This window comes from Bufo gargarizans, chromosome 5, assembly GCF_014858855.1.
Source record: "Bufo gargarizans isolate SCDJY-AF-19 chromosome 5, ASM1485885v1, whole genome shotgun sequence".
NCBI classification, from domain to species: domain Eukaryota; kingdom Metazoa; phylum Chordata; class Amphibia; order Anura; family Bufonidae; genus Bufo; species Bufo gargarizans.
Window position 1 is genome coordinate 302,574,849 of NC_058084.1, and position 12,937 is coordinate 302,587,785.

At 43.5% G+C, this 12,937-nt stretch overlaps 1 protein-coding gene across 1 annotated transcript in view; it reads right to left on the reverse strand.

The window, feature by feature from the left end:
• Positions 1-12,937, reverse strand: part of DROSHA (drosha ribonuclease III) — a 305,757-nt gene that overhangs the window by 197,004 nt on the left and 95,816 nt on the right. Inside the window, exons 13-14 of the mRNA XM_044293205.1 lie at positions 9,297-9,466; positions 7,755-7,879 (exon numbers count right to left, since the gene is read on the reverse strand). Of these exons, the coding sequence (XP_044149140.1) occupies positions 7,755-7,879; positions 9,297-9,466 (295 nt within the window). The remainder of the gene's footprint in view (positions 1-7,754; positions 7,880-9,296; positions 9,467-12,937) is intronic.

The window sequence follows — 12,937 nt, forward strand, 5'->3', positions numbered from 1 at the left end:
ATGAATATTCAGGACTCATCATTATCAGCTGGAGCTTTTTAATATAAGATGTTGGCAGATTGACTGGGTCAATTAAAGAAAGTGACCCAGCATTTTGCTAAGAGAATCAGTCACTTATTTATGTTGCCCTTAGTTAGGACACCATAAAACTGGTGACAGGTTCCCTTTAAGCTTTGTACTGGAGTGGTGGAAAGCAACTGGTAAAATAGGACAAACTTAAATCTTGCGGATTGAAAACCTGCATTTTATACAGCGGGTGTTTACCGCAGTGTGTGGATGAGACGTTGGCAATTTTCCACATGCAATGCCAATGTCAGCAATGAGCTGTATGTATGCCACTTGTGGCCATACCCTTAGGGTCCATTCACACGTTCGCAAAATGGGTCCGCATCCGTTCTGCAATTTTGCGGAACAGGTGCGGACCCATTCATTTTCAATGGGGGCGGAATGTGCTGTCTGCATCCGCATTTGCGGATCCCCACTTCCGTTCCGCAAAAAAAAAAAACGAACATGTCCTATCCTTGTCCACAATTGAGGACAAGAAAAGGCAATTTCTATGAGAGTGCCGGCAATGTGCGGTCCGCAAAATTCGGAACGTACATTGCCAGTGTCCACGTTTTGCAGATCCGCAAAACACATACGGACGTGTAAACGAACCCTTACCGTTTTACTAACATGGTGAGTGCGATGACATCAGTAAAGGTCCTTTTTGCAGGTACTTCAAGAAGAGGATCCTGGCTGCGCGATCAAGTGGATGAGGTGAGTAATGTTTTTATTACCGACATTGGACTTTGCATTCTGAATTAAAGAATGCTATTATTTTCCATTATATAACCATGTTATAATGGAAAACAATAAAGTAAATGGGATCCTGGGTTTCTCATCCCTCGTTTCCTTAGCAACCAAGGTGAAAAATCGCGCAATTTTCACGCAGCCCCATTAATTTCTATGGGGCCTGCATTGCGTGAAAAACTCTGAATATAGAACATGCTGCGATTTTCATGCAACGCACAAGTGACGTGTGAAAAATATCGCTCATGTACACAGACCCAATGAAATGAATGGGTCAGGATTCAGTGCGGGTGCAATGCATTCACCTCACGCATTGCACCCACGCGGAATACTCACCCGTGTGAAAGGAGCCTTACTGTATAGATTGTTACGGTTTAGGCAATCTCAGGTATGGGTATGTTATTTACAGATCCATAGTTAAAAAAGTATGCCATCCTATAACGTTATGGAAAATATCTAGGATCCCCACAGATCCTAAGAATGAACGGGCCACAGCACAGATGTCCCTTTTATAGGTTTTATAATAGTACTTTTCAGTTTTTCTTGGGTGGTGAATCCTGACCCATTGTTAATAAAATGTAAGCAAAAATCGCTGTTCTCTGTGCCATCACCAACACTTGCATAAGGCTACTTTCACAGCTGCGGTTTCCTTTCAATTTCTGAGATCAGGCAGAGGATATCAAAACGTTTTAGTTTTGTCCCCATGCATGGTCAAAGGGGACAAACTGAACACACTGGAACGGAATGCACCAGATTTCGCATTCCGTTCTGGTTCGTTGCGTTCTCATGCTGGACACAAAACCACTGCAAACAGCGTTTTTGTGTGCAGCATGGGATATTGATCAAGACTGATCCGTTTATTAGGACACAAAAAAAAAAAGGAACTGGGACCCATTGACTAAGGCTCCTTTCACACCTGCGTTCAGGTGTCCGCTCGTGAGTTCCGTTTGAAGGGGCTCACAAGCGGCCCTGAACGCAGCTGTCTGGCCCTAATGCATTCTCAGTGAAGGCAGATCCACCGAGAATGCATCCGTCTGCCAGCGCTCAGCCTCCGCTCCGCTCAGTGAGCGGACACCTGAACGCTGCAAGCAGCGTTCGGGTGTCCGCCTGGCCGTGCGGAGGCGAGCGGATCCGTTCCGACTTATAATGGAAGTCAATGGGGACGGATCCGCTTGAAGATGACACCATATGGCTCAATCTTCAAGCGGATCCGTCCCCCATTGACTTTCAAAGTGAAGTCTGAACGGATCCGCTCAGGCTACTTTCACGCTTAGAAAATTTTTCTAAGTTATAATGCAGACGGATCCGTTCTGAACGGAGCCACCGTCTGCATTAATATGAGCGGATCCGTTCAGAACGGATCCGCTCGAACGCTAGTGTGAAAGTAGCCTTACAATGGTTTTAGTGCCGGATCCATCTTGTTCATTGTGGAGATAATACAACCCGATACGGATGCAGAGGGTTGTAATATTGACCGCATGCGTTTTTGCTGATCCCCTGCCGAATCCAGCAAAAATGCAGATGTGACAGTAGCCCAAGTCAGTTCGCTTAGGACCAGTTGATAACTACTTATAGTGGTGTATGGAAATGGGAAGAGAATTTAAAGAGTGACTATTGCTTAATTTTTTCCATAAATCAATAGTATAAACAAACTATCAGCTTCCGGGTCGGGCCGCTCGTGACACACAGGAAATTACCACTCTTTCAACCACTGGCTGAGCGATCAAACTGTGCATGCAGAGAGACTAGGAAAGCAGAGGAAGAAACAGACCTGGAGGCGTCAGAGGTAAGGTAACGTATGACTGTATTAAAGGGTAACTATCCGTATCCTTTTAAGTAAGTATTTAACTATTCTAAACGGTTCATACTTGAATTTTGCAATATAATATATTTGTTTTAGTAACCCAATAGGGGCCTAAAGCGCTCTGGAATCTGAAAGTCTAAGGGTCCATTCACACATCTTGCAACTGTTTTGCGGTAAAAAAAATTGCAGATCTGCAAAACATGGACACCGGTCATGTAAGTTCCGCATTTTGCGGACTGCACATGGCCGGCACTATGATAGAAATGCCTTTTCTTGTCCGTGGCTGTGGACAAGAATAGGACATGTTTTATTTTTTGGCGGGGCCGCAGAACTGAAGTGTGGTGTCCGCATCTTTTGTGGCCCCATTGAAAACGAATGGGTGTGCACCCGTTCCGCGATGCGGACCCATTTTGCGGATGTGTGAATGGACCCTAAGGATTTCACTGCGGGGAAGCAGTTAGTGATGCTATGTCAGGCTTTAGCAGAGCTGTGCTAGCACAGGCAGGGACAGCGATGTGTGCTGCTGCCAGTACAGCGCTCCCTGCGGCCCCACAGTGGAATCCGTACACCGGTACAACGCTGACATATCATGTAAGAGTCTACATATTCCAAAGCACTAAAGGCACGCAAACCTGATGCCAATTTTGTAAGTAAAGGCAAAAAAAATATTTAAGAAATGAAGTATATTACACCAAATAATTATAAACCATTATGAACAGTTTTAGTACAATTGTTTGAAACGTTAAACTTAAATAAAAGGTTAGTTAGTAGATCATACTTGGAGCATTTTACTGTGTATCTCTGCGTTTTAGGCACAGGCCTATTACACTGCTAGATAAGGGTCAGGGGGAGATCTTCCAGTATCCAAGTACATATTTGTGCCCAGCTGCAGTATATGTAAACCTGGGGAAGAACAGGCATGTACTCGCCAGGGTAGGGAGCTGACAGTGTTATACAAGCCAGAGTCAACCAGAAGCAATTAAACTAATCCTTATCAGTATGAGAAACACCAATGCTGCTAAAAGCATCAGACATGAGCAATCACCACTTCTAAGCACGTATATATATATATTCTCTGCCTGGCATTCCTCCTGCCATGGGTGTACGCCTAGCCGGTGATGCCATTTGTCTTTATTTTGCTGAATAATCGTGTTTATGTATCATACCATTCTAACCTGGCTTTTCTATCCTACAGCACAATCCCCGCTGTTAACTAGCCATGGATAATTAGGCTCTTGTCTCTCAAAGTTTTCAATAAACAATTAGCACAAGAACATGAATCTTCATTAAACACTTTATTGAAGCCAAGACAGTGACAAATATATGTAAACAGGAGTTCAATGTATGTAATCAGTATAAATTGCAGTGTTTTCTTAGCGTTCCAGATCACGAGCTGCAGAATAAAAAGGCCTCGCTATACAGTGATAAGAAGGGGTCGGGGGCTGACAAGCAAAGGCCGAGGGAACAAGGACATGAGCCTGGACGTGACAGTGAGGAGATTCTATAGAATGATTGCATTTTCTATAATTTGTAGTACCATGCTTAATATATATATTCAATTACATTTAGGAAATGACCCACTTCTCTTAATATAGATCTGGCCCTTCTCATACTAATGACTAGTAGTCACTGCTGGGAAGTAGTGCAAGCAGTCACACAGGGATGGAGTTTACGGATTTCATTTTCCCATTTTTTTTTTTATCACTGATTTTAAATCAGACTGAAAGGGGTTATCCAATTTCACAAACAGCCCCCCATGTGCCGGGCCCCTCACAAGGAATATACTTACCCCGCAATGCTAGGGAGGCTAGTCCCCGCCATTGTCTGCTCTCCCTGACACCGGAGGTTTTCCTCCGTGTACAGGGAGAAGCAGCAACGGCGGTGCGGGGACCAGGAGCGGCACAGGGAGCAGGGTAAGTATATTCCCTCTGAGGGGCCCGGCACATTGGGGGGGCTGTTTATGATATTGGATAACCCCTTGAAAGCTCCAAAACCATAGTTGCTCCCTTGTGATTTGTGACTGGGCTTCACATGAATGGCTCAGAGGGTTTAGTACTGTTGATGAATAGCCAAATTAAAGCGGCTATCCCAGCCAATTACTAATGTAAAAAATGAAACACAGACATCATATAGTAAATAACAATGTCTCTCTAACAAAGTTAGAACCAGCCGTGTACCTCATATGGAACAAGAGCTCTCCCCATTCAGTGCACTAATTCCTCTGCTGGATTTATTCCAAGCTGGCAGCTCAGGGGCCACGTCCTCTCAGAGGTGTGCGCTTCCCGCCTGTAAAGTCTCACGGATCCTCCAAAAACGTACATCCCACATTTTCCCTTCTGCAGGTCCTGTAGTATGTAACAAATGCCTATTCTTGTCCATAAAACGAAGAATAGGACATGTTCTATATTTTTCACTGGGTCGGGGAACGGACATACGGATGCAACCACAGCACATGGTTCGCTGTTTGTATCTTTTGCAGTCCCATTGAAATGAAGGTATCCGCGTGTGATCCACAAGAAACGCGGATAAAAACTACGGATGTGTGCATGAAGCCTGTCACAGTTTCTAGCAGGTGCGACCTCCTCAGTAATGTTATTGAGGTGGATAGAAAAATAAGGAGAACAGCAGGTGGCTCTATGGAGGTAAATGTTATTGACTAGCTCACTGGCTATAGGGGGCTTCCCATCTCAGACAACGGGGACATATCGCTAGGACCTACACCGAGAACAGAGACCCGAAAGCTGTGGAGAGCTCACTGCGCATGCGCAGCCTCCCTCCATTCATTTCTATGGGGCTCCCGAAAAGGCGAGCGAGCCCTATAAAAATGAATGGAAGCGGTGGCCGCGCAAACATGGTGTGCTCCCATTCAGTACTATGGGGAGAAACCTAAGGTCCTCTGGCCACCATCTTCCCCGCTCTATTCTCGGTGAAGGTGCGGGTCCCACCTAGCAGACGATGGGGGCATATCCTAGCAATATGCCCTCTTTAATCATGGCCAATTACAAAAGCAACATTCAGATACAAGTGCTGGTTTGAAAAATGTAGAATATTTTTGGTGGGACAACACCTTTAAATAATTAACCACTACTGCCACTGGGTTCAATGCCAGCAATATACATCTCTATGCATGAATCACTCCTAGTGGGGGCTGAAGGGCAACTGGGTTTATTATGAAACCCCATGTTAGGATCTTTTCACATCGCATCTGCAGTGTGCGTTTACCGTATGCGATAGGACGTGCCATAAATTAAATAGACCCATAGACCACCATTTTACCGAAAGCCCAAAGTTTACTTTTTTTTGTTTTTTTACTATATAAAAACAGCACAAAGGTGGGGCCTACAAGTATTAGCCATTTACGGCATATGTGGTGAAAAACTCCACCTATGAGGTCACATACAATATGAGTCTTCTACAATCTTCTATATACCGTAACGCAAACAGCAGAAATGCTTGCACCTTCCTATCTATCTCTATTTCCAGCACTGACTTTCCCTTAGAATTAAAGTCAGACGTTTACAGATGTTAGGTGGTATAGCCGCCATACGGTGATGTGTTGTATGTCATCTTACCACATAGTCTCCATAATATTACTCCTCGGAAACGCAACCTAACACAAACTCAATAAAACGCAAGATGGATATAACCTCACTTAATACGGACGCCAGACTAGTTCTTCTGGGAGCTACTCCAATGTGTAACCCCACAAAGATGTACTGCACATATCTAAATCAAAAGGGATAATCCACATTGATCAGCTTGTAGGTGTGTATTTATCAGTCTGCTAGGTGAGAAGCAAATCAATATTTTCTATGATATAATTCTAGTAATAAGTGAGGAAATCTGTTTACTTCTTGTATCCAATCTTGGTTTCCACGGCAGCGGAGTACATGCAAGACTTCTGTCCTTTCTAACATTATGCTTGAGCTTGTTTTTTTTTTTAAATAAAAAAGGCCCAATTTATTTGGCTAGTGTAAAAGCGGACTTGGTTGCCCATGACAGATTTAAAGAGAATCTGTCAACCTGATTTTGGGCTGCTGTCTACAGTAATACAATGCCTAGTACTGCAGATGAATCCGAATATATTTTATTTTCCTACTGCCCCCGGTTTCAGAGCTGCACTGAAATACCCAGTCAGGACTGCTGTTGTGTACCAACATAATGGAGAGGACTCCTGTGTGGTCTCCATGTAATACTATAGATAATGGTCCAAAGTCGGGGTGATAGATGACCTTCAAAAGGGTTTTGGTCATCAATATATCAGTGGGGGTCTGACGCATCACATCCTTCTTGACTGTTTAACTACGTGCTAACCTGTAATGCAAGTAGAAGTTGTAGTTACACCGCACCACCGCTACAATCTACATGGCATGCAGTCAAACAGTGAAGAGAGCTCTTCAAACAGCTGATTAGCAGGGGTCCCCCGACTAATCTGATATTGATGACCTATTCTGAGGATAGGTCATCAATATACTGGGGTTGCACAACCCCTTTAACGAAGCAGTGGTCACACATGCACACCACCACTGCATTTCCATAGGGGACCCCTGTTGTCGTGGCTGAAGGGAGTCCCAGTGGTCTAACCACTAGCAATTAGTGTTGAGCGAACTTGTGTTTCAAGGTCGGCATCTAAAGTTTGGGCTATCAAAGAATCGAATTATGGATTCCGCTACCAAGGACCATAACGGAATTTAGAATCCATAAGGCGATTCTTCGATCACCCAAACTTTAGACGCCGAGCTTAAAACACAAGTTCGCTCAACACTACTAGCAATCATACATTTATCAACTATCACGTGGACAGTTGATAAACGTTAGTGTTGAGAAAACCCCTTTAAGAAATTAAAGCTGACCACTGATTGGTTATTTCGTTTTGATTTCATACTCATTAGATTATCTATTCATATTCAAGATAATCATTGCACACATTTACTCATATGTTCAATGTGTAGATCAGGGATCAGCAACCTCCAGCTGTTCTGAAACTACAACTCCCAGAATCCTCCTTTCACTGCTGTGGGAGTTACAAAAACAGCCAAGTAAGTGTGCATGCTGGCAGTTGTAGTTTCACAGCAGCTGTAGGTGCCAAAGGTTGCTGATCCGTGGTTTGGATAATAAAAGCCAATAATGGCCACACATACGACCAGCAAGAACTTACTGTGGGTCTCCGGCATAGCTGAGCTGGGCAGGTCTTATACCGAAATGGACAATAATAGGGAACGTAATTACTTCTGGATTAAATTGCTCCCGGTCAAGCTGATCAATTCGAACTGAGCTTGGTTTCTGCAAATTAAAATAATAATGAAGTAGTTAACAGTAGCAGGAGAATAATTATCCCTGTGTTAGCATATCATTCATACAGAACTGCAGGGGTTGAAGGTCTGTCAAAACTGCTCTTTAGCTGGAGTAAAAGAGCCCTAGGAAGTCGTTCTAGAGATTTCACAGCTCTTTTTTCAATGTCAGCTGGAATACAATGAAGGTGTAGAAAACGTCAATGTTGTCCCAGGGGACAGGAGCAAGGGCCAAACTATGGAGCTTTTTAGAGTGATCGTTTTCGGAGAAAATATTAATGAACTGCATAGATAAACATCACATTGATCTAAAACCGTCAAACTGATGTAAAATAAGAGCATAGAGCAAGACAGTCTGTTAGCAAAGAGCAAAACCAAGTGCATGTGATACATTACACACTATATACAGCATCATGCCGAGAGCTTTGTATCTCCTATGTCCTCAACCGCTCGTATCTGGACCCTAGGGGGCACTTACACTGTCCTCATGCTGTGCATTCCCTTTGAGTAGTGATTACTTGGCTTAAAAATATTAAAGGGGTATTCTTACTTCTGCAAATGGCATTTATCATGTAGAGAAAGTTAATATAAGGCACTTACTAATGTATTGTGATTGTCCATATTGCCTCCTTTGCTGGCTGGATTCATTTTTCCATCACATTATATACTGCTCGTCTCCATGGTTACGACCCCCCTACAACCCATCAGCGGTGGTCATGCTTGGACACTATTGAAAAATGCCATGGTAGTGATCATAGGCTAGTGATTTTTCCTACCGTGTGCAAGCACGGCCACCGTTGCTGGATTGCAGAGTGGTCGTAGCCATGGAAATGAGCAGTGTATAATGTGATGGAAAAATGAATACAGCTAGCAAGGGAGGCGATATGGACAATAACAATACATTAGTAAGTGGCTTGTATTAACTTTCTCTACATAATAAATGCTATTTGGTGAAGTGAGACAACCCCTTTTGGAAAGAAATGCATCTACCAGGGTACCTTTGCTGTGTTGGCTTAGACCAGTGCTCCTCAAACTGTATTGGTGAAGCACAGCTGGAGAAAGCATTCTCATAGAAGTCATTATAAACTGCACAGTCTATGGCTCCATAGTCTCTGGTTTAGCCATCTCTAATTGACTCCTTTGTACTTAATGTGATATTGAGCTCAGGAAACAAAGACTCAGAAGAAGCAGAATCCCAGGCATGGAGTACAAACAAAAGGTAAATTGTGAAATAGGGATTGCTTCGGTCTGTCTGGTGAGGCCCAAAAATCACCTTGGTCCACTGGTGAAGCCCTGGTTTAGGCCATACACCTTGTAAACTCATTTTCCTAGAAGACTCTCCATGGTAACCAAGAGTAGCACTCTACGGAGACTATGAACAAGATAACCATTTATGTATGAAAAATTACCATTTCGGGGTTGGTGACAATCATTCCTTTACATTCTTCTGCATACTTCTGCCATTCAAGTTCCTCCCACTGGAGCATGTTTGCAATCTCTTCTTCCGGCACTAAAGCCTTGTTACTCCTTAGTAAGTACTGCAGGACTTGGTGCATGGAGAGAACTTCTTTACCCCCATCTGCAAAGTACAATTCTTAGCATTACCCACTACACCAAAGATCAATTCTCCAAAGCTTACCCGACATTGTAAGAACATTGAAAAACCCTGCCAGTCTCACCCCAAACTACTATAGGCCAATAAATATATTTTATAAAAGTTAAGCTGGCAACACTCATTTTTTATTTATTTTTGTCCATGATAATGTAAACGGATCCGTTTTGACTTACATTGAAAGTCAATGGGAGGCAGATCAGTTTTCAATTGCACCATATTGTGTCAGTAAAAACGGATCCGTCCCCATTGACTTACATTGTAAGTCAGGACGGATCCGTTTGGCTCAGTTTCATCAGACGGACATCAAAACACTGAAAGAGTTTTGGTGTCCACCTCCACAGCGGAATGGAGGCTGAACGGAGGCAAACTGATGCATTCTGAACGGAGGCTTATCCATTCTGAATGCATTGGGGCTAAACTGATCTGTTTTGGGCCACTTGTGAGAGCCCTGAAACGGATCTCACAAGCGGACCCAGAAATGGCAGTGTGAAAGTAGCCTTAGTCAGTCTGTTCATCAGCTCTGGTCCTTAAAGGGGTTTTCCTGGATTTTAATATTGATGAGCTATCCTCAGGAAAGGTAATCAATATCAGATTGGCAGGGGTCTGACACCTGGCATCCCCACGATCAGCTGGTTGAAGAGAAGGCAGCGCTCCATGCGAGCGTAGCCTTCCCTTTATTGTTTACCTGCTCGCCATCGCAGCGGTGAGCAGGTGTAATTACAAGCCGTCCAATTCACTTCTATGGGACGGCTCCTTACTAATCAATTGCATAGGAGGGAGCCGTCCCATAGAAGGTGAAATTTTACTGACTGAGGCGAAATTCACGTGTTTTTTATTTTCATTACTGTAAAACACTAAATGCTAAACCAATGCTGGTGAATACTGCTATTCACAACTATATTTCAAATATACACTGTTTTATCGTTTTCCGTATTTTCCCGTAAAAAGGATGAGCAATGGCAGAAAATGTGCCCCCCACTTACAAAAAGCATAAAATAATCATTGGAGAGACAATAAGGAACCATAATGCTCATAAAGGGGCTGTCCCTGAGGGGTTAATTGAAGGGGTTCGGTGGGATCGCCATTCTCTGTCATTAAAGGGAACCCGTCACCGGGATTTTGTGTATAGAGCTGAGGACATGGGTTGCTAGATGGCCACTAGTACATCCACAATACCCAGTCCCCAAAGCTCTGTGTGCTTTTATTGTGTAAATTGTGTAACGATTTGATACATATGCAAATTAACCTCAGACGAGTCAGGGACAGGACTCATCTCAGGTTAATATCTATATGTGTCAAATAAAATTTTTTAACACAATAAAAGCACACAGAGCTATGGGGACTGGGTATTGCGGATGTGCTAGCGGCCATCCAGCAACCCATGTCCTCAGCTCTATACCCCAAATCACGGTGACAGGTTCCGGTTGTGTGTTACAGTCAGCCCCCGCAGCCCAAGTTTGTATTTAAGGGTTAATTATATGCATAGGTGGTGCAGTGTTAACGGGCCACCCTCCTCAGTATTATAGTAATGTTAGTTATTTTCATCGGTGGCACAGCCCCTCCCCTCTCCTCATTGGTGGCAGTGGCGGCTGAGTCACAGTGGGGAGGGACGCCCTTCATGGTGTGCGTCCAGGGCAGCGCTTGCCATGTTCTCTAAGAGATACTAGGCTGTATTGGAAAATAAATTCCGGTATTGTAGCGATCCGTGTACAAAAGTATCACCTGGGTATCGAAAGTTCGATAGCTGGGACCCCTACTGATCACAAGAACGGAGCCCATACCCTGTGGAGCCCTCTGAAGTGGACAGAGAGACTGGGTGGAACAGGTGGTGGTCGCTCCGTTAATTTCTATGGGAGCTGCAGCGACAGCAGAGTACAGAGCTTGGCTATCCGACATCTGATATCATGACATACAAAAGTAGCAGAGTTAAAGGGTTAACACATCTACAGGAGTTAACGTGTTATGACTGACTTAACTCTGCTGCATCTGTGCCTATATTAGTGCTACTCACTCTGCCCAGTCCCAGGGTTGGCTCCCGATGTGTGCCTACTGCCTCAGCTGACTGCTACCGTCAGGTTCTAGGCATATCTCCATAGCTAAATATGGTGATTAGTGAGGTTCCCTGTGGTCAGACCCCAAACAATCTAACAGCGGATAGGTCATAAAAGCTTTAAGGGGCTGAAGACATGCTCCCATTAACAGGCGGGATTGTACCACGTTATTCATAACGTTACAGGAGGAACAATAGAGGAGCGGACATGTCCCTTGAAATCTAAAGTTTAATAAGACTGTACATAGATAAGACAGACGATAGACAACTCACAGATTGTTGATCGGACAGACAGATATCCAACTTTAAAAAAACATTAGGAATAGCAGCAAAAATTTTTGTATAAAACTATAAAAGGCACATTTCATCAATACATTTTCAGCTTCAATAATAAAAACAACAACATGAAAGCGGGGCTGTATAGTGTACAACTAAGGCTAAACTTACAAAGAGCCTGTATGCCACGAGATTCGAAATGGCATTTTAGAGCGCTCTTTTGTGTGAATCTGACATGCTGTTTTCATGACAGGTAACACAACTTTGCTTTACACAATGCACTGGAACATTTCACAGCGAGGTCCATTCTACCAACCTTTGAAATGCAGCTCACTTTAGCATAGTATCCAAAAAACAGCAAATCAATCAGCATAACTGTATCTCTCAGACACTAAAATATATATATATTATATTTTTATATATTTTTTGTATATTTATTTTTTATTTTTAACAAGAGAAGAATTCCACGGCACTTCCAGGGAGTAAATTAAATAAAATGGGTTTTAATCACCAGACTGCAACATTTCAGTCTTCTTGCTGGGACTTCTCAAGCAGCGACGTGTTTTTGGAAGTTGGATCGCCTCTCACAGCCGCTGGCACTCGGTTACAAAATTCTCTGCTGTGCTGCTCACAACCTTTGGACATATATATATACATATACACACACAGATAATCGTGCATAAATAGTAATGGACTAGGAAATCCACTTGACAAAAGCACATATTTGTGCATTATGACTGCAATGGAAACTTCATGCCTCTGAACACAATTCACAGTCAGTGGGAGACATTGATTGCAGCTTCCAGTTTCCCTATCCGATTATCTGCACAGTCATGCTTCCGCCTTATCTCGCTCGGCCCCGTTTTGTGGAGAACGCAGCATCTCCAAACAGCTCACCCCCGGAGCATCCACAAATATATGTTGCGTGAGTACTATGCTGTGCCCCTGATAACGCTCCCCCGCCTAACAAATTCTGGAGAACAATTTGCACACATTTCCCAAGAGGTAAAAAAAAGGCAAAGGGCAGAAAAGGCCAGGCACATTCTATAGTTTTCATTCTCCAAACCATACAAAGATGAGCTGCACCCCGGCTATACCGTGACTGAGAA